The sequence below is a fragment of the Ahaetulla prasina genome, chromosome 10, assembly GCF_028640845.1.
Source record: "Ahaetulla prasina isolate Xishuangbanna chromosome 10, ASM2864084v1, whole genome shotgun sequence".
NCBI lineage: Eukaryota > Metazoa > Chordata > Lepidosauria > Squamata > Colubridae > Ahaetulla > Ahaetulla prasina.
The window spans coordinates 24,228,213-24,248,993 of NC_080548.1; the positions used below are offsets into that span (position 1 = coordinate 24,228,213).

The 20,781-nt window shown below is 41.7% G+C and overlaps 2 protein-coding genes across 8 annotated transcripts in view; one reads left to right on the top strand and one right to left on the bottom strand.

Annotated features, from left to right (window-relative positions):
• LOC131204221 (retroviral integration site protein Fli-1 homolog) overlaps positions 1 to 15,863 on the bottom strand; it is a 35,499-nt gene extending 19,636 nt beyond the window's left edge. For 4 of the 6 annotated variants that reach the window (XM_058195199.1, XM_058195200.1, XM_058195198.1 and 1 more), the window contains exon 1: positions 15,724 to 15,863. In XM_058195199.1, the coding sequence (XP_058051182.1) occupies positions 15,724 to 15,741 (18 nt within the window). In that variant the 5' untranslated portion in view covers positions 15,742 to 15,863. Of the gene's footprint in view, positions 1 to 15,233; positions 15,380 to 15,723 lie in introns of those variants that run through there. The other 2 variants (XM_058195201.1, XM_058195202.1) reach the window with 2 other exon arrangements.
• ETV2 (ETS variant transcription factor 2) overlaps positions 15,651 to 20,781 on the top strand; it is a 28,867-nt gene continuing 23,736 nt past the window's right edge. Inside the window, exons 1-2 of one of the 2 annotated variants that reach the window (XM_058195204.1) lie at positions 15,651 to 15,789; positions 16,205 to 16,334. The gene's annotated coding sequence lies outside the window, so the exon portion shown is untranslated. Of the gene's footprint in view, positions 15,790 to 15,930; positions 16,067 to 16,204; positions 16,335 to 20,781 lie in introns of those variants that run through there. The other variant, XM_058195203.1, reaches the window with a different exon arrangement.

Here is a 20,781-nt window from a genome sequence, read left to right on the forward strand (position 1 = left end):
CCTTGAACATGGAAGTTCCATTGCCCGGCACCCTTTCTGAGGCCAATTGGTTATGAAAAGCCTCAGGCTCTGTTTGCTGATAGAAAAACCTTTCCTTTTTAAAACCAGCCTTCCTCATGACCAAAGTGCTCAATCACGCAAGGACGGGATTGCCTCATTGTTGCGCTGCGTTGCACAAAATGGGTGGGTGTGGCCGAAGGGTTGCCAGTAATACTGAACTGTGGGCAACACCCGATTCCAAAGCAAAACATGGGCACTTCGGAGGCTGAAGGAAGAGATGGTGGGGGGGGGGGGGAGAGAGAACAATGGGTTGGATTCCAGCCAGAGGACTTTTCTATCTAAAGCAGCTGGAAGAAACTTATCCGAGGAAAGCCTGGATAGAAGTTCTCCGAATTTTCCCTTTTCAATCATTTTTTTCAATGCAACTTGATTTTGTTTTTATTTATTTCATTTCATGTCATTATTTATTTATTTATTTATTTTCGTCAAATCATATATAAGAGAACAGGTAAAAGTATAAACATAATTCGGATACATGAAAAGAGTAAGTAAAAAAGGAATATTAGGACAGGGACGGTAGGCACGCAGGTGCGCTTTTACGCCATGCCCCTTATAGACCTCTTAGGAAGGGGATGAGGTCAACAGTAGACAGTTTAAGCTTAAAGTTTTGAGGGTTTGGGGAATCTACCAGACAGAGTCAGGTAGTGCATCCCAGGCATTGACAACTCTGTTACTGAAGTCATATTTTCTGCAATTGAGTTTGGAGTGGTTTATCTTGAGTTTGTATATATTGTGTGCTCTTGTATTGTTATGGTTGAAGCTAAAGTAGCCATTGTTGTATTTGTTGTATCTCAGGGGCTGCCACAAAGAAGAGGGAGTCAAGCTCTTCTCCAGAGCACCTGAGGGCAAGACAAGAAGCAACAGGGGGAAACTAATCAAGGAGAGAAGCAACCTAGAACTAAGGAGAAATTTCCTGACGGTTAGAACAATTAATCAGTGGAACAACTTGCCTGCACAAGTTGTGAATGCTCCAACACTGGAAATTTTTAAGATGTTGGATAACCATTTGTCTGAAATGGTGTAGGGTTTCCTGCCTGGGCAGGGGGGTGGATTAGAAGACCTCCAAGGTCCCTTCCAACTCTGTTGTTGTTGTTGTTGTTGTTGTTGTTGTTGTTGTTGTTATATGTTTAAATGCTCACTTGAGTAGTAGCAGCATTGGGTGGCCTCCAAATCAGTGAAAATGTTGGATCATGGCTGGGAGAAGATCAGCAAAGATCGGTGGGAAATTGAAAAAATAACACAGGAGAAGAAAATGGGCAAACATTTCTGTATAGTAGCCAGGAAAACTGCATAAAGCTATGATAATTACCAGGAGCTGAATTCCACTTAGAACATAGAATAATAGAGTTGGAAGGGATCTTGGAGGTCTTCTAGTCCAACCCCCTGCTCAATAGCACTTAGACTTATCTACCGCTTCACGGTGCTTTACAGTCCTCTGTAAGTAGTTTACAGAGTCAGCATATTGTCCACAACAATCTGGGTCCTCATTTTACCCACCTCGGAAGGATGGAAGGCTGAGTCAACCTTGAACCGGTGAGATTTGAACTGCCAAACTGTCAGCTGAAGTAGCCTGCAGTACTGCAATCTTAACCTCCTGCGCCACCTCAAGTAGGAGACCCTATCACTTCAGACAAATGATTATCCAATATCTTTTGGAAAACCTCCACGAATGGAGCACCCACAACAAGCTGTTCCATTGGCCGATTGCTCTAACCATTAGGAATTTTCTCCTTAGTTCTAGATTGCGTTGCTCCTTGGTTAATTTCCATCCATTATTTCTTGTCTTGCATTTTGGTGCATTGGAAAATAGCTTGATCCCCTCGTCTTTGTAAAGGTAAAGGTAAAGGTTCCCCTCGCACATATGTGCTAGTCGTTCCCGACTCTAGGGGGCGGTGCCCATCTCCATTTCAAAGCCAAAGAGCCAGAGCTGTCCAAAGACAGAAGCTGTCTCCGTGGTCATGTGGCCGGCATGACTCAACGCCAAAGGCGCACGGAACGCTGTTACCTTCCCACCAAAGATGGTCCCTATTTTTCTACTTGCATTTTTTACGTGCTTTCGAACTGCTAGGTTGGCAGAAGCTGGGACAAGGAACGGGAGCTCACCCTGTCACGCGGCACTAGGGATTCGAACCACTGAACTGCTGACCTTTCGATCGACAAGCTCAGTATCTTAGCTACTGAGCCACCACATTGGGCCGCCACTATCGTGTCTTAAAGGAAACGTAAAAGGAAACTTTCTTATTCCTATAGTTCCCATTTGGATAAGGTAGAAAATCTAAGTTGGAAACTCTGCAGTGTGGCTGTAAAAGAGAATTCAGGGCTGTGCATCTCTCTTAGCACAAGGAGTGAAAGATATGCATGAATGAATGAGACAGTCTTTCCTCAGAAACCCCTCTGCTCTTCCTGTTCAGTTCATAAACCCAGACAATTGTTACTACACCTACTAGCAAAAGCCAGTTTTAAACAAATCACAGTGCTTTCCAGTTATTTCCTTACGGTTAGCCTTTTGTGTAGAACAATAGAATTTACAATAACAGAGTTGGTAGGGATCTTGGAGGTCATCTAGTCCAACCCCCTGCTTAGGCAGGAAACCCTACGCCACTTCAGACAAATGGTTATCCAATCTCTTCTTTAAAACTTCCAGCGTTGGAGCATTCACAACTTCTGGAGGCAAGTTGTTCCACTGATTAATTGTTCTCACTATCAGGAAATTTCTCCTTAGTTCTAAGTTGCTTCTCTCCTTGATTAGTTTCCACCCATTGTGTTAACCCATTCATTTGCCATAATAACATTATATAAACTAGTGTGTCTGAGCTGTAGATATCTCAGAAGCCCTTTGATGGAGCCACAGAGCTCTCGTGAAGTCTTCTGTACCCCCATCTAGTGGCCCTTCAGGTTACTGCAGCCAAGAAATGGCGGCCTTATAGACAGGTAGTCCTCAATTGATGGCTGCAATGGGGACCGGCATTTCTGTTGCTAAGCAAGGCAATTGTGAGTTGTGCCCCTTTTCATGAATTTTTCAGCGTCCGGTGCGTTCCCACAGAGAGGGACTCCTCAGGGTGCCGTCAGCCAAACAATGTCGACTGGCGGCCCCCAAGGGGAGGGCCTTCTCTGTGGGGGCTCCTACCCTGTGGAACGAGCTTCCCCTCGGGCTTCGACAACTACCTGACCTTAGAACCTTTCACCGCGAACTTAAAACCTATTTATTCCATATGGCTGGACTGCCCTGATTTTAAATTTTTAAATTTTAATTGTGGGTTTTAAATTGTTGTAATTTGAATGGGGTGTAATGTTATTTTAAATTTCTGGCATATTTGAATCAGTTTTTTAAGGGTTGTTTTAATTATGGTGTATATTTCTGTTTTGTATTTTATTTGCCTGTTCATCGCCCTGGGTCCTTCGGGAGAAGGGCGGTATACAAATTAAAACATTATTATTATTATTATTATTATTATTATTATTATTATTATTATTATTATTATTATTATTATTATTATTATTATTATTATTATTATTCTTTACCTCGGTGGTTAAACAAATCACTTTTGTTAAGTGAATCATATGATTGTTAAGTGGATCCAGCTTCCCGCATTGACTTTGTTGGAAGCTGGCAGGGAAGGTTGCAAATGGGGAGTACATAGCACCAAATACGATGGCAAATACGATAAAAATGTTACCTACTTAACACTGCATATATTAACCGCAGCAAGATTAACATTTGCTCAAAAATGGAAGTGTAAAGAAATACCCTCAGAAGAAGAAGTAATAAACAAAATCTACAACTGTGCAGAGATGGACAGACTTACTCTAGAACTCAAACATAAAAGCGAATCAAGGTACTATGAGGTCTGGAGTAAATTTTACGACTGGCTTGAGAGGAGGAAAAAAATGCCAAAAACAAGAGATAATGAGTGTCTGGAAATGTATAAATCAATGTATATTGTACTTGTAAGGTTATAAAAGATTTATTAAATATGTATACTGTAGAGTTATAGGAGTAGTAGTAATATAGTATATACTTGATATATAAGGAATTAGAAGATATGTAAATTTGTATATAGACTGAGGAATATATGATATAGTAACCTGAATTTGACGTAAATGTTGGAAACCAGAGACATGGAGCAATGTCCATTGTTTTTGTTTGTTTTTAAATCTAATAAAAAAATTTTGGGGAAAAAATGGTTGAAAGCCAAGAACTACCTATTACACTGGTTGCATTATTTAGTTTGCAGTACAATGCTTCTGCCAAAAATTCTTGTTTATGTTCTGAGTTCTTACTTGCCATTTAAGATATTAATCTCACCTTCAAGTCACTGACAAGGTTCATCATTTCACTATAGTTTCTGCAGGCAATATTATCAGCCTGGTTAAAAGCACCAATATCAGATGTGGAGATCTAAAACTGGATTTACATTTCCAAGAGGATGTTGACTTTCGCAGAATAGTCGGCTTTCAATAGTCGGTTTTGTGATTTGTGCATGTTTGTAAAAATGCCTGGAAATCGGACTGCCAAGACAGAATATCACACTGGTCAAAAACCCAGTGTTGCAAATGCGGACCGTGCTTACATATTTCTGCAAATTTGCTTTCTTTTTAAATAAAGAGGCTCACTTCCAAGAAATTCATTCTTGTAACTTGTTGGTACTTTAAGATAACAGGATGAAGTATTAATCTAGATAAGTTGGGTTGAGGCCTTAGTTGCTAATTTCATGTGTTTAAAGATTGGCTCCAATCCTGTATGTAGATGTTAGAGCCATCTGAGAATCAATTATCTTAATTGCATTTAAAATAACATATAATGCTTCCTTATACCTAAGACCCTAAATTTCAAACAGCATCCATAATTAGCAATAGTTGGGGGAAATTTAAGAGGAGAACATCAGGCGGGAAGTTGCTATGAAGTTATAATCAAAAATGCCTGTTTGGGATCCGATGTCATAAATACAGTAATATTCACCATTTTCCTGAATCCTAGCTAGATGAGAATTAGGAGGATTTCACTTTACAACAGAGTCTTGTGAGAGCCTAAAAACTAACACATTTATTTGCGTATGAATTTTATTGCTTGTATTTCATCAGAAAGGCGAACAAACACGTCAGTCCTAGAGGAGATCAACCCTGACTGCTCCTTAGAAGGCCAGATCCTGAAGAGGAAACTCAAATATTTTGGCCACCTAATGAGAAGGAAGGAGTCACTGGAGAAGAGCCTAATGCTGGGAACGATTGAGGGCAAAAGAAGAAGGGGACGACAGAGAACGAGGTGGCTGGATGGAGCCACTGAAGCAGTCGGCGTGAGCTTAAATGGACTCCAGGGGATGGTAAAGGACAGGAAGGCCTGGAGGAACGTCGTCCATGGGGTCGCGATGAGTCAGACAAGACTTTGCAACTAACAACAAATTTCATCAGAGATCGTGGATACGATCCTGTGATAGGAGAATATGGAACATCTTTGATTATGAATGATAGTTGAATTTACATAACAAAGCCGGATGGAAATTTCATACAGGAAATAACAGGCAGACTTTTACTAAGAGGGCTCATTCACAAAATATTTGTGATTTTGATGCTGAAAGTTTTGCCTTCTGAACTAACAGCGCAAAAGTAAGAAAAAAACCTACATTACAATTACTCCTCAGCTTGCATTTGTTCCGCAATTTGTTTGAAGGCACGATGGTACTGAAAAAGTGACTTACAACTGGTACTCACACTTAGGATCATTGTAGTGTCCCCATGGTCATATGATTGCTGCTTGGGCACTTGGCAATTGGCATGTTGCAGTATTCTGAGGTCATGTGATCACTGTTTGAGACCTTCCCAGAGGCTTCCAATGAGGAAAGTCAATGGGGAAAGCCAAATTCACTTCAGGACCATATGATTGATTTAATGGCCGCAGCAAATGTCCCAGAATGGACATAATGCATCCCTTAATGCTGGTTGCAATTATAGTCGTACGTCGAGTACTACCTGTATAGCAAACTGTTGATAAATTCTTTTTAAGGGTTGTTTTTAGTTTTGTATTGTTGTTTTCTTTCTGTATTTTATTCTTGGCTGTACACCGCCCTAAGTCCTTCGGGAGAAGGGCAGTCTATAAATAAAAATATTCTATTCTATTCTATTCTATTCTATTCTATTCTATTCTATTCTATTCTATTCTATTTTATTCTATTCTATTCTATTCTATTCTTTCTTTCTTTATTGGCCAAGTGTGATTGGACACACAAGGAATTTGTCTTTGGTGCACATGCTCTCAGTGTACATAAAAAGACAAGATACATTCGTCAAGAATCATAAGGTACAACCCTTAATGTTAGTCATTGTGTACAAATAAGCAATCGAATCATACTAGGAAATAACCAATGTAAATAGTAAGGATACAAGCAACGAAGTTACAGTCATGCAGCCATAAGTGGGAGGAGATGGGTGATAGGAATGATGAGAAGATGAATAGTAATAGTAATGCAGACTTAGTGAATAGTTTGACAGCATTGAGGGAATTATTTGTTTTGCAGAGTGATGGCGTTTGGGAATTACCTATAGAAGGTAAGGTGTCAGCTTTGGAAGCCATATTAGACCTATTTGAAGAGGGGGTTTTCTGGAACGCTGACATAAGGTTTGGAATGAACCTTGAGATCATCTAGCACAATTCCCTTTCCAGAGAAAAAAATCAGTTATTCCAACATCCTTGGTAAATGGCCACCTAGCTTGTGTTGAATGGCCTCCAGGGAAGGAGTCTTTCCCACCTCCATGCCCCATTGCTGAACCTCTCTTAACTCTTGGGGAAGATTTCCTGATGTCTAAGCGAAATCTATGACTTCTAATATCCACCTTTGTCTCTTGTCCTGTATCCTGGAACAACTTCGAACCAGTCTGCTCTATCCTCTACCTTAGTATTTCTCAAGTTCAAGATATGTGGACTTCAACTCCCAGAATTCCCCAGCCAGCATGGATTGGTCAAGGTTCTCCAACAATTTCAGTCGTGGAGACCTGCCTGGTGACTTTGGGTCACTTTCTCTCTCTCTCAGCCTAGAATAGAATAGAATAACAGAGTTGGAAGGGACCTTGGAGGTCTTCTAGTCCAGCCCCCTGCTTAGGCAGGAAATCATACACCACTTCGGACAAATGGTTATCCAACAGCTACTTAAAAACTTCCAGTGTTGGAGCATTCACAGTTTTGGAGGCAAGTTGTTCCACTGATTAATTGTTCTAACGGTCAGGAAATTTATCCATAGTTCTAAATTGCTTCTCTCCTTGATTAGTTTCCACCCATTGTTTCTTGTTCTACCCTCAGGGGCTTTGGAAAAGAGCTTGACTCCCTCTTCTTTGTGGCAGCCCCTGAGATATTGGATCACTGCTATCATGTCTCCCCTACGCCTTCTTTTCATTAAACTAGACATACTCAGTTCCTGCAACCCTTCTTCGTATGTTTTAGCCTCCAGTCCCCTAATCATTTTGGTTGCTCTTCTCTGCATTCTTTCTAGAGTCTCCACATCTTTTTTACATCGTGGCGACCAAAATTGGATGCAGTATTCCAAGTGTGGCCTTACCAAGGCATTATAAAATGGCATTAAGACTTCACGTGATCTTGATTCTATCCCTCTGTTTATGCAGCCTAGAATTGTGTTGGCTTTTTTGGCAGCTGCTGCATATTTAAATGATTGTCCACTAGGGCTCCAAGATCCCTCTTACAGTCACCACTATTGAGCGAGCTACCACCTGTACCAGTGATGGTTAACCTTTTTGGTGCCAAGTGCCCAAAGCATGCACACATGCCCGAACCCCCCAAATGCAATGTGAGCTCCCCCCACGTATTTTTTATTTTATTTATAATTTAATTTCTATACCGCCCTTCTACCGAAGGACTCAGGGCGGTTTACAGCCATATTAAAACTACAAATACAAATAGCAATTTTAAAATGCACTCCGCCCCCCCATGCATGCACCCCCCACATGCGCCCTGGCTCCCACGTGCCCCGTTTTAGCTTCCAAACCCCCCATGCTCTGTTTTGGGCCTGGAAAGCCTCCTGCACCAACCTGGAAGGCAAAAGGCGGCACGGGGTTGCCCTGCGAAGCCCCCTATGTCCCATTTTTGGCTTGGAAAGCCTTTTGCACCAACCTGCATGCCCCCACGTGCATATGTGCGCATATCCCCCGCATGCGCCCTGCCCCCCCATGCATGCGTGGCAGAGACCCGAAGACCAGCTGGCCGGCGGGAGGTGTGTGCACATCAGAGGTGGGTTTCAGCAGGTTCTGACCAGTTCAAATTCAGCAGGTTCTGACTGGCGGAAATTTTGAATTTTTACTACTGGCTCTGCAAACTACTCAAATTTTCCGGTACTGGTTCTCCAGAACTGGTCAGAACCTGCTGAAACCCACCTCTGATGTGCACGCACTTCCCGCCGGCCAGCTGGTCTTCAGGTCTCTCCCGCACATACACGGGAGGGTGGGGGCAGGGCGCATGCCACAGCCACCAAGCCACGCCCACCAAGCCATGCCACGCCCACCAAGCCACACACACAGAACCAGTAATAAAAATTTTTGAAACCCACCACTGGTGCACATGCTCAGTGGAGCTGGGCTGGGGCAATGCCTGGTGTTCCCGTAGAGAGGGCTCTGCATGCTACCTGTGGCCCGCATGCTATAGGTTCGCCATCATGGACCTATACTGTACCTGTGCATTTTGCTTTTCTTGCCTAAATGTACAACCTTGCTTTTTTTCATCTAGTTAGTTTATGTTATTGATGAGCCCATGGGCCATGTCAAAGTGCAGAGTCCCAAGCACAAATTATTACTAAAATCTCTCTCGGCCTAACCCACCTCACAGATTTAATGTAGAGAATAAAAGAGGAAGAGAGAATTCTTTACATGTCTCTCTTTGTGAAAAGGAAAACCTTTGCTTCTCTCTCTCTCTCCCCCCCCCCCACCCACAATAGAATATTAGGTGAGTCTTGAATGAATGTATATATTATCGAACTATTTTTTGCAATAGGGGACAATCTGGACAGTGTTGGCCTTGTAAAATAGGGTAGGGATTTTAGTACACCACACCAAGGAGTTGTATCAAAACTACACCACAGCGTTTCTTTTATCAGTTCAACCATGGTAATATAGGAACTGAAAACTGAGACAAATTAACCAAAGGAACTGAGACTTTTGACTTGCACATTGTCCCACCTGGAATTATTTTAGACACACCACTTTTTAAAACAAACAAACTGAAAAACAGCAGAAGAGCAAAACACAAAAACGAAGGACCAAAGGAGGAAATTTAAACATTATTCCCCCTGCCCCAAAGATATGAGCTACAATTTCTAGGATTTTAAGAAATAAGGATTGCTACCGATATGGCCAAAATAGCACCGCGCTTTCTATAAACCAAAATATAATCTATGCATGAAGTTTTAAAGTTTGCAGAAGTGCCCAAACAGAGCAAAGCAATGTGCAAACTTGCAAACACCCACAGACTTAAAAAAAAAATTTTTTTTAAAGCTGCTGGGGAGAATACTAAAACCCGATTGTGGAGGATTGATTCTGTCTAATTCAGGGGTCTCCAACCTTGACAACTTTAAGCCTGGAGGACTTCAACTCCCAGAATTCTGGGAGTTGAAGTCCACCAGGCTTAAAGTTGCCAAGGTTGGGGACCCCTGGTCTAATTGACATGTGGGGGAATCTTGAGGTGGAACCTCCCAGGGATGGGGACCAACCAGAGTCAAAGTACTTGTAAAATCGACTCCATTCCTATGAGGATTGCTTTAAGACCATCCCGACTTATGACAGAAATTCCAGTCCCCATTGTGGTTGTTAAGTCAAGGGCCACCTGCATTGTACATAAACCACCTTGATTCGAGAGATTAAAAAATGTGATAGGTGAGTGAGTAGATTTCTATGCAATGCAAAACTTTGCCCCGCTCGTTTCTGCGTATCGGATTTTTGCTAGAAGGCCCGTACGGACAGACTGGAATTTGGCAACAGACTTGGAACTTGGTCCAAATGGGAAAATAATGTAATCTGACACCAAAAGTGTTGTATGGAATTATAGATTCACAGGGGCTGTTGGACTTTGAATAACAGACTGCAGGGTGAAGATTAGGCAGGTAAATCGTACAGAATTAAGTTTATCTCCCGGTCAGCAAAAGATTGACTTAATTCCTGCCACCACTCTGATAAGGAAGTAGCCACAAAAATTTCCATGTGGGTCATTGATAATTTTTTTTTTTAATTTTAAAAAAAGGCTTTTCACAGAGCTGACTTTCTAATCAAAACAAACTTGAGATGAAGACCATTAGTAATTTGTAGCTAGTCATAGTGGACCTATATGTTAAATATGGACATATATTAAATATAGAAAATGCATTAGAAGTGTGATTAATAACAAAAATATGAAGAGGTACAATAGAACAACTGTGGCAAAAGAAAACAACGATCATATCAATAGCGATAGGCGCCTTGGGGTGCAATCCCAAAACATCAGGAGCATCACTTTAATATCCTTGGCATTGACAAAATCGACATCAGTCAATTGCAAAAGTCAGCTTTACTTGGAATACCTGATATCCTGCAACACTACCTTTAACACCATCAAACGACAACATCTGCCCATCCAGGTCCTTGGGAAAGGACTCAGTAAGTGGACACAACTGCGAAACTCGGCCTACACATCTGGCCGACTGTGCAACGAAGATAAATAATGTTACCTCAGATATTGGATTCCTTAATTGGATTTAAGCATTGCAGTTGTGTCCAGGGGTAAAATGGGAGCAAGTCAGCGGTGGGATTGAAGCCGGTTCGCACCACTTCGAGAAGAACCGGTTGTTAACTTTCTGAGCAGTTTGGCAAACTGGTTGTTGGAAGAAATCATTAGGGCAGAGAACCGGTTGTTAAATTACTTGAATCCCACCACTGGGCATGATGGGAAACTAATAATCAGCCAGACTCCCACTGCAGAAACAGTTCATTTTTAATGCATCTCCCAGAAGACTCTTGACAGATGGATGGCAGCCCTGAAGATTAGTGTCAGTGGGCATATGGTGCTACCCCCCCGCCCCCCGGACCAGTTACATCCCCTGCCCCAGTGCAATCTTCCATTGAGTTTTCCTCACCAAACAAACATTAGTCCAGACTTCTATGGAATTTCCACCCCACACGGGAGAAACCCATGACAGAAACCTTCGGACTCATGAAAAACAGCAGGAGGCTTTGAAATATGATGACCATATTTTCTTGGAAAAACAAAAACAAAGGACGAACAAATGATAAAGGGGTTCATTTGGCAGAGTTTCACCAGAATTAAATAATGATAATAATTGTTTATGCTGATAACTTGGCTTCACGAAAGAAAACCAGAGAGCCAAACCGAGAAAAACTCTTTAAGAAACCACACATTCTAAAACCAAACGGCGTGTGTGCATGCGTTTAAAGAAGGCAATCCATTTTCCACACGAACGGCGTAAAAGCCGCTGGGTGAAGTGGGACATGGGTACTGCAAGAGTGAAATGACCTAAAGAGAGGGTGAAAGCCAGGTTTTGAAAAAAATAAATATATCCCAAAAAGGACTTCTTTCTGCAGTTAAGGACTGGCCTTTATCATCAAGGACTGGTGGCCACTTTAAGGCAAGGGGAATCTACCTGCTTCTCTGTATGAGCGCATGGAGAACTGCAAATTGTACCCCGGAGGGGCTCCAGGGACATGTTTGGGATTCTGAACATTGCTCAGAGCAAAGAAAATCCACTCGTGCGGCTCACATGTGAGGCGGGCAAGGCTGACATGGCAGAGATGGAGGACAGCGTTATGGGAGGTGGGGGGGGTTATGGTTGCAGCTCGGAGATGCTGGTGGGACAGCTAGCACAGGAAGCCGAGGCAGGAAGTCTGAGGCCACAATGGCGGAAGCCTCTGTTGCTGCTGATAAGGACTGCTGGAGAAGCTCGGAGCTGCCCTTGTTAGCTTGGGGGGGTCTTTAAATAGCTCTCCCATCTTCTGTAATAAAGGATCAAGAGGAGGAGGTGATGGGAGAGATGTGTGCAGAGTTTCCTGTTTGGCTATTGAAATCCTAAGTCTGGGAGGAGTGGTAATGGTGGGGGATGTTTGGTGGTTTTACTGGCGCTCCATCTCCTTTGCTCCAGCAATTCTTTGGCAACTGATGGGACAAAGGGACAGCCGAGGCCGGATCTGCAGAAGCAGGACTGGCTGGGAGAAAGGATCTGTCAAATTTGGAGGGATTGGGCTGGGTATGAAAATGGTACCTGGGACAGTATAGCCGCTTTATCTTTGCTCAAAAGAGACTCTTTAGGGGTTGCCCAGCTGAAGGGCTGCTCCCAGCCCTGGTGGGCAAGCTTGGAAAAAAATAATCAAGCTGGGACAAGAGACCACGAGGGAATCTTTTTATTATCATTATTTTATTATTTTATTTTTTTTGTCATAACATTATATACAGGAACATATATTGAAAGGAAACAATAGGACAGGAACGGTAGGCACTTTTGTGCACTTATGCACGCCCCTTATAGTCCTCTTAGGAATGGGGTGAGGTCAATGGTAGACAGTTTTTGGTTAAAGCATTTAGGAGTTGGAGAGGAGACCACAGAGTCAGGTAGTGTATTCCAAGCATCTCAAGGATGTAGGTTTAGATTGAGCAAATGAAAAAGCCAGAGAGGCGAGCGTGTCTAAATTGTCACCAAGGAAACTAGATGGTCGTCACAGAAGACTATTCCTTGGGTCTTAAAGTTGAAGTTGAAATCCACAAGTCTTAAAGTCCCTTTAAGACTTGTGAACTTCAACTCCCAGAGTTCCTCTGCCTTGGGTAGATTGATATTCCCCATGATGATAACCTGGTGAAATAGATTGGGATAAGCGAGAATGACTTGCCCATAATCACCCAGGGAATTTCCATGGCTGAGGATGGAGTCAGACGTGGCCTTTCCTCATAATTCATCCTTATAACGAAGGGTTACTCAACCTTGGCAAACTCTTAAGGTGGGGTGGATTTCAATTCCCAGAAGTCTCCAGCCAGCATGCTGTTAGCAAGTTAGGGAATTCTATCAGCACATCAAAGAATAACACAGTGCTGGAAATTATGAAGAGATGCAAAGGATTTGTTTGAACAGTGGTTTTTACTATGGGGTTTGCCGTTATGAGGTGCCCTGAATTTGTCCCCAAAGTATCTTAAGAAGAGTGCTGCAAAACCATGGAGAAAGCATTCAGGAGGAAACCAGAAATAAGTTTGCCTCTGAAACGATTGTTGTTAGAGGACAACACTTGATTGCGCTTTGGCTCCATGTTGTGCGTGGGAATTTTCCAGAAATTTTCCTTAATGGGTGGAAGGTTTTTGACCAGATCTAACCCACTCTTTTTTTGTATCCTTGCAATTATTATGGGAGGATCCTGGCACGACAAGAGAGGGTTCTTTTAACAACACCTCTGCTATGTAGCCCCCAGCCAAGACTTGGCAAGTGACAGAATAAATAGAGTTTGAAGAACCCACATTGCATAGCCCTGAAGTCAAATGTTCTCTCACCTGCTAACCTCAACAATTACACCCAGGATGGGGGTGGGAGTGGGAGAGGAATAACCGCGTTTAAAAAGTTGGTAACCTCTGCTTTTGCTTTCTTAAAGTTTCTGGTTGACCCAATGGTAGATCTGCTCCAGAAATTCAAAATTTTATACATACATACATATATATATATATATATAAATCTCGTCTTTTAAAATTATTTTTATAAATAAGTCAAGGCACTTCTTCCTCGTCCAATTTTTTCCACAACAACAACCCTGTGAGGTAAGTTGGTCCTAGAGAGACAAATGGCCCAAAGTCACTCAGGTGAGCTCATGGCTAAGGCGGGACTGGAACTCACTGTCTCCTGGTGATTGGCCCAAAGTCACCCAACCATCTTTCATTCTTAAGGCAGGACTAGAACTCCTGATCTCTAGCCTGGTGTCTTCCTCACTCAGCCAAATTGGCAATTTTTTTCTCTTCTTGTACACTTTAAAAGCAATAATTCATCAAATCTATGTTAGCCTTGCACCATCCATTAACAGCCCCTTGGCCTGCCGAGATAACTAGGGTCGTATCGCTGCCTTGCTAGATCTTCATCAGATGGCTTTTGCAGATCGAATTATTTTGAAGGCAGGAATAGCGCAGAATCTAGGATAGGGTGTTGGTGTCTTGGCTTGACTTGAAGAAAAGAAAACTGCAGAGCCTTATTTTGGGGGGAAAACATTCTTTCTGCGCCCCATGGAAAGGCAGGCTGTTAAGGCAACATTATCTATCCCTGCCACAAAATGACCAGGGAAAGAAAAACAAACAGGCAACAAATCTTGGCCTCTCACTGGTGAAGCATTCCAGAAAATCCTAACCTGGATGCCAAACCCAAGACCGGTTCTCAAGATTTGGGGGAATCCTCAAGTGAGAGAAGACATCAGTGTTCTCTTTAACCTGGAAGTTAGGGAGCGGTATTCACCAGCTAGTCTGAAGGGTCATAGAGAAAGAAGATGGATGGTGATGTTAGGCCAGGTCCTTTACTAGTTGAGTCTAAGACTCTATGGTCTCTGTGCGTCCCCTTGAAGCCAATTACTTCCAAGAGCAGCTCAGACAACAAAGCTCTGGTTTGCTAGTTTCGCTGTGACGGACCAAGTCAGCTTCTTCTTTGCAAATGATTAAGCAAGGCTCCATTTCCCTCATCTTTAAAAATCTGAACAGGTCAGCACTAAACTGCAGTTAAAAATCCCAGCACAGATTCCTTCCTTGCCAATAATAATGCAAAGCCGAAGATCAACGCATATCCTTAGGGAAAAGTTAGCTACATATTCTCAAACTTTGACCCACGGAAGAAGAAAAGTTCCCCTCAACGAATTCTGAAAATTCTCTACCAATCTAAGTCGATTGTTAATATTATTATTTTCTTCAAGAGCACAGCGTGGTTAAAACGAGGCTTAGCCTTGAGCTGATAACATTTCGAAGCTTGTACAAGTCAGCCTCGGTTTGGCCAACCTGGTCAGAAGTGTCTGCTGCATAGGAAAACAAAACGTAAAAGGAATGGGGGAACCAAAAGCTAAAGTTGGAAATAATGAATGAATAAAAACAGCTACGGTTGGAAAGGATAAAAAGCTTTATCAAAATTGAAAACGGATCGACGACAGCAAGACTGCGAAATAAATAAATCAAAATAAAATGAACTGACCTCTTACCACAGGGGAGTCATTCCAATTTGGGGGTAACGTGTCCCCCCAACATTTTGTGTCCTACCCCGGACTTCTGTATTTTGGCATGGAGATGCCATTTTCATGTCTTGCCGGGCATCTTGATGCTTTGGGGAAAGATACGTCCCTGTCTCCGGTTGCGACAAAGTATGGTGATCCCCCAAAACTCTCTCGTTTGGTTGGCCAGGCTTAGCAGTGCAAGGGGCTCTCTGCTTCACAGCTGAAAGTGTCTGGTGGTGGTTTGGTTTGGGTTTTTTAAACTCAGAGACATCAACCGCCACGAAAGGGAAGGAAGAGGAAATTTTTTTGTACCAGAAGGAAAGAGCGGAGGGGGCCCCTGTTTCTGGAGCTGGGTGTGTATGAGACAGAGAGGAACTGAACCAGAGACCAGCTCAGTGCAAACTGGAAGACAGAGACAAAGCGAGGGGGATCAGCTGCTAACAAAGATGGAGGAACTTCTCCAGAACTTACCTTGATGGTGCAATCCATGGCACGCCTCTACCTGCTGCTTTCCGCCTAGATCTCCATGGGCATTCAGTTGAGTTGCATTGGCAGGGCTGATCTTGCGCAGGGGGCCGGATGAACAAGGCTTGGTGTGTGTGTGTGTGTGCGTGCATGTGTGTGTGTGTGTGTGGTGTGTATGTGTGTGTCTAATTTTGGGAAGTGAAGTCACACAAACCGCCAGGGCTGGTTTCCTATTGGTGTGACCAAGCTTACAAGGCTCTCTGAAAGGTTTTTTTTGTTGTTGTTTTTTAAAAATAACATTGTTGGCTTAGATGCATTTTTTTCCTCTTCTTGTTCAAATTACAAATGGGTAAGTCAAGAGATTTTTATTTTTTTTTGAGACTGAAATGGAAGGACAAGAGAGACGGCGGGGGGAAAACCAGAGAGGGATGAGGGTAAAAGAAGACCTGTTGTTGTTCTTGAAGGGTCATTTGATTTATTTTTGCAGGAAGCAAGACCAAGAGGGGTGCGCCCCACAAAAGTCAGGAGGACCCAAGGCTTGATCTTTAAAGCAAGCATTTTTTTTATGGGTTGAAAATTAGCTTCTGGAGTCGGAAAGGCACTGTACACATTCAGAGGTAACTTCTGTCTTAGCCCCCCCCTTGTTTGCGCCATGTTACCCTCTCCAGCTAAAGGGCATTGCTTACAGTGGGGCCTCCTAGATTGAGGACTGGCAAGCCTGATGAATTATGTACTGAATTTAGATATCAATGAGACCGGAATTGCAAACTGCTTATAAATTCATGCTCAGTGATTTCATCTGTAATCCTTGATTCTGTCTCAGGTACGTTACTGAATGCTGTGGTAGGGAGGGTTATTTTAGTCTATTTGGGACACTAATGTGTTAGGTCCGTTAATGACCCATGGGCGCTCTCACAAAATGGCTGCCACATTGGACCACGGTGTAGCCAATCATGTCACGCTCCATGTTGGGGAGACAATAGGATGAGATTACTTTTTTAAAAAATGTGTGGCTGGCTTTGGATGGCCGTTTTAGCTTTGTTTTATTTTTTATTATTTTCTGTACCGGTGGTCTCTCTTCTCAGCAAAGATATAACCTGAAATTCCTGAGCTTTTTTTGTTGTTGTTGTTGTCTAGAGATTCCTATGGAGCCTCAAGTAAGGCATTCCTGTAAAAATGATGTTGAGGCTGGAGCTTTGTTTGGCAGTAGGGAACTACTCTCTTCATTTACTTACGTTTTCTGCTTAATCAAAGTTATTTAAAATAAATAAATAATTGAGGTGGTGCAGAGGGATCGACAGACCCAATGGGCCAGTGGGCAGGTGAGGACCCACCTAGTCCATGTATGAAATTGTTTTGTTAGAATGAAGGATACAATGTCCATGACATCAGTGAAATTCCAGTCAATTTTGTCTGGCTTAGGAAAAAGTTGAGATAAGAGAGTTTATTCGAAAAGAAAACAGGAGAAGAAGTAAAAATCTTGATTCTCAGATGGAGTCTATGTCTTTGTTAATTGAGATTAATTGATGTTTAATCAGTAAATTGCCGAACATTGTCGATGTGAATTTTGGACTGAAGTCATTCTAATTAGAATGATCTGATCTGATCCTCTCTCTTTGTCCTATGAGCAGGAACAATTTTTAAATGATCAGAGTTAGCTGATTATTCTATCTCGTGCTTCTTCTCTTTGGTCCTCAGTCAAGATATTGGTTATTTATGTATATGCTGGAGTGGCTTCATAACATAAGAATCTAGAACAAGGTCTCTCAAACTTGGCCACTTTAAGATGTGTGGGCTTCAATGTCCAGAATTCCTCAGGCAGCTGGCCAAGATTAGGAAGTACTCAGGGGTGGGCTTCAAAAATTTTAGCAAGGGGTTCTCTGTCCGGTTGCTGGGTGGGCGTGGCCATGGTGGGCGTGGCCATGTCGGCCTCCTGCACCATGGCAGGGAGGGGGGGATTTTTGTCCTCCCCAGCCTCTGGAGGCTTCCCTCGAGCCTCCGGGAGGGTTAAGAGAGCCTCCCCAGGCTCCGTAGCCCCTCTGGAGGCCAGAAACGGGCCCATTTCCAGTCTTACCAAACTTTCAGTAGGCCCATTTTTCACTCTCCCCGAGCCTCCGTATGTGCCCTGTACTTACCTGCATCCAAAATGGGCTGCGTGGGGATTCTTGGGAGGGGTGGGGTGGGGGGTGGGGCCAGCCAGGAGTGTGATTTGGGGGGTCTCCAAAGTGCACAGAATCTTAGCTAGAGGTTTTCCCGAAATACTCGGAAATACTGTTCTAGAAGCATCAACCAGGCTCTAGACTGATTTACAATTTACGAGACCAGAAATTTTGGGCTATATTTTGTTGAACAAATCACTATTGCTTAGCCATGTACAATAAGATGACTGTATCTACCCATAGCACATTTAACCTAATTACTTAATTAATCCATAGTCTGATTTTGCACGTTATCTAAACTAACCACCTAGATTACATTTGGCCAGCACAAGGGGAATAAGAAAATGAACCATGGTTAATATTATTCAAACTGAGTATGTGGTGCAAAGGCAACTATTTGGTTTTTAGCTGACCCAATTAAGCTGACCTCAAGTCATGGTTTAACTAACCTCCATGGGCTTGTTTGCAGAATAAACAAATTCAAACCCCAGCAAACTGTGTTATAGATTATTGTGGTGTACTGTATGGTTATGAAAATGGAAACCCATTGCAAGAATAAATTTGAAACAGAATGTGGATGAAACATGTAACTGTGATACCCATTGTCATTGGGGCACTTGGTACCATGTCCAAGAATTTTACAAAACACATCAAGAAATTGCAGCTTCCTGCAATAACACCAGTGGAACTGCAAAAAACTGGGCTACTCGGAACATCATATATTTTAAGAAGATACTTGGTCGATACCTCGGATGCTGGCAGCAACCCGTATCAACCATATGAGCCAGTCAATGATATTTGCGATACATTTTTAAATGTTCAGTTGACTGAGTTTCATGTTTAATGAATAAAAGTGCATTATTATTATTATTATTATTATTATTATTATTATTATTATTATTATTATTATTATTATTATTATTATTAATTAATAAGGAATACCATGATGCATATGACATATGTATGTATATTTATATAGAGAAACCGGCCATGGGGCAAAAAATGTACAATTAATAGTCTTTAATTAAATGGTTAACTTAATTATTGTTTGAGTTTTGTTTCAATATTATTCTTCAATGGATTTTCATTTTCATAACCATATTCATCATATAATAATAATAATAATAATAATAATAATAATAATAATAATAATAATAATAATAATAATAATAATAAAAATTGCAGCTTCCTGCAATAATACCAGCGGAACTGCAAAAAACTGTGCTACTTGGAACATAGTACATCTTAAGAAGCTACTTGGTTGATACCTAAGATGCTGGCAGCAACCCGTATCAACCATTAGCACCAGTCAATGGTATTTGTGACACATTTTTAAATGCTCAGTTGACTGAGTTTCATGTTTAATGAATAAAAGAGATAATAAAACTGGATTTACATAACGGATTAAATTTAAACAGCACAAGGGGAGTAAAAATTGAATTAGGGTCCATTAGGAGGCCTTGGGGCAATACACAAAGGGCTACCTAAATTCATGGAAATGTTGAACTTATTAGACTTGAATATCCCGACTTTGCAAAAAAACCACCCTACTGAGAACCGGCTATATACTTGGTTAGGATTTGATTGAATCTAGTTGAAGATTAACTATAATAATAATCATCATTTGCTAAACACAGAAAAAGAGTAAGAAAGAACAAGTCAATATAGGCATGAAACTGGAAAAAGAAAAGGAGATAGAGCTACATCTAAATACATTTAAAGAAATATAGCTACATCAAAATATATTTTATTTATTTATTTATTTATTTATCCATATTTTTATACCGCCCTTCTCCGAAGACTCAGGGCGGTGTACAGCCAATAAAACGACAAGAATCCCCAAAAATTTAAAATACACTATCAAATTTAAAAAATTGATTCAATCGCTGTAACATTAAAATATTTAGCTAAAATTTATCAAAACTAAAACCTAGGTAAAACCCTATAAAAAACCCACTAAAATCCCCATACTAAAATCAATCAGGCCAGCCCCTATTTAAATAAAGGCCAAAGGAAGATGAAAGAAATCAAAAATGGCAGGTGCAGCTAAGTGATTGAATCTTTGCCGTCCAATACATGTCTCTGAGTTTAAGCCAACACCCTTCACTATACCTCCACTATTACAGCTTTCTTACCTCCATTATATCCATATACTGCTTTTCTTCATCAAAACTTCTCTCAACTCCACCCAACTTTGAATTCTGGTGCCTTTGTGTTCCTCTCAATTCATCCAATCTTCCTTAATTTGTTTCCCAGTTTGATCCTTGTTCATTCTCTCTATATGACCAAACCATTCTCAAGCATATTCGTTTTATACTGGCCATTGTCTTTCGTACTTAATCCACATGAATTCAGCACCAGTTCGAAATTCTTGACCTTATCTCTTCTTGTTTTTCACATGTACTTCTTAGAAATCCCATGCTAACTGCATTCACCCTACAGAAATGGTACTGAAATGGTCATGGATGGTTTGTCTCTTCTTATAAGGGTTTGATAAAGAGGAAGATATGTGTTGTTTATTGTTTCCTGGCCTCAGTGCCAGGTCCTGGTTCTAAATTTTGTTGCTGAAAGCATTCTAGGGGCTGGCCATCCAAGGATAGACTTCTCTTGTTATGTTATGTCTGGTCTTTCATCTCTACAGGAAGGATCTTCTGCAGATACCATCAATTAACAGTTCTGTTTGATGGGCTCCATTGACAGCATGCTCACTCTGCTACCCCCTGCTGTAGAATACACTCCCCAGGCTGTGTCTGCACAACATACTTAACTCGGATTGTAATCAGCCTATTGGTTGCATTCACGCAATATGTTAAACTTGGCAATTTTCACCCGGATTTTTTTTTTTTCTGATTTAGCATTCTGCATCCTGGCCAGCATGCATCTTGGCCAACAAGTTAACTGGACA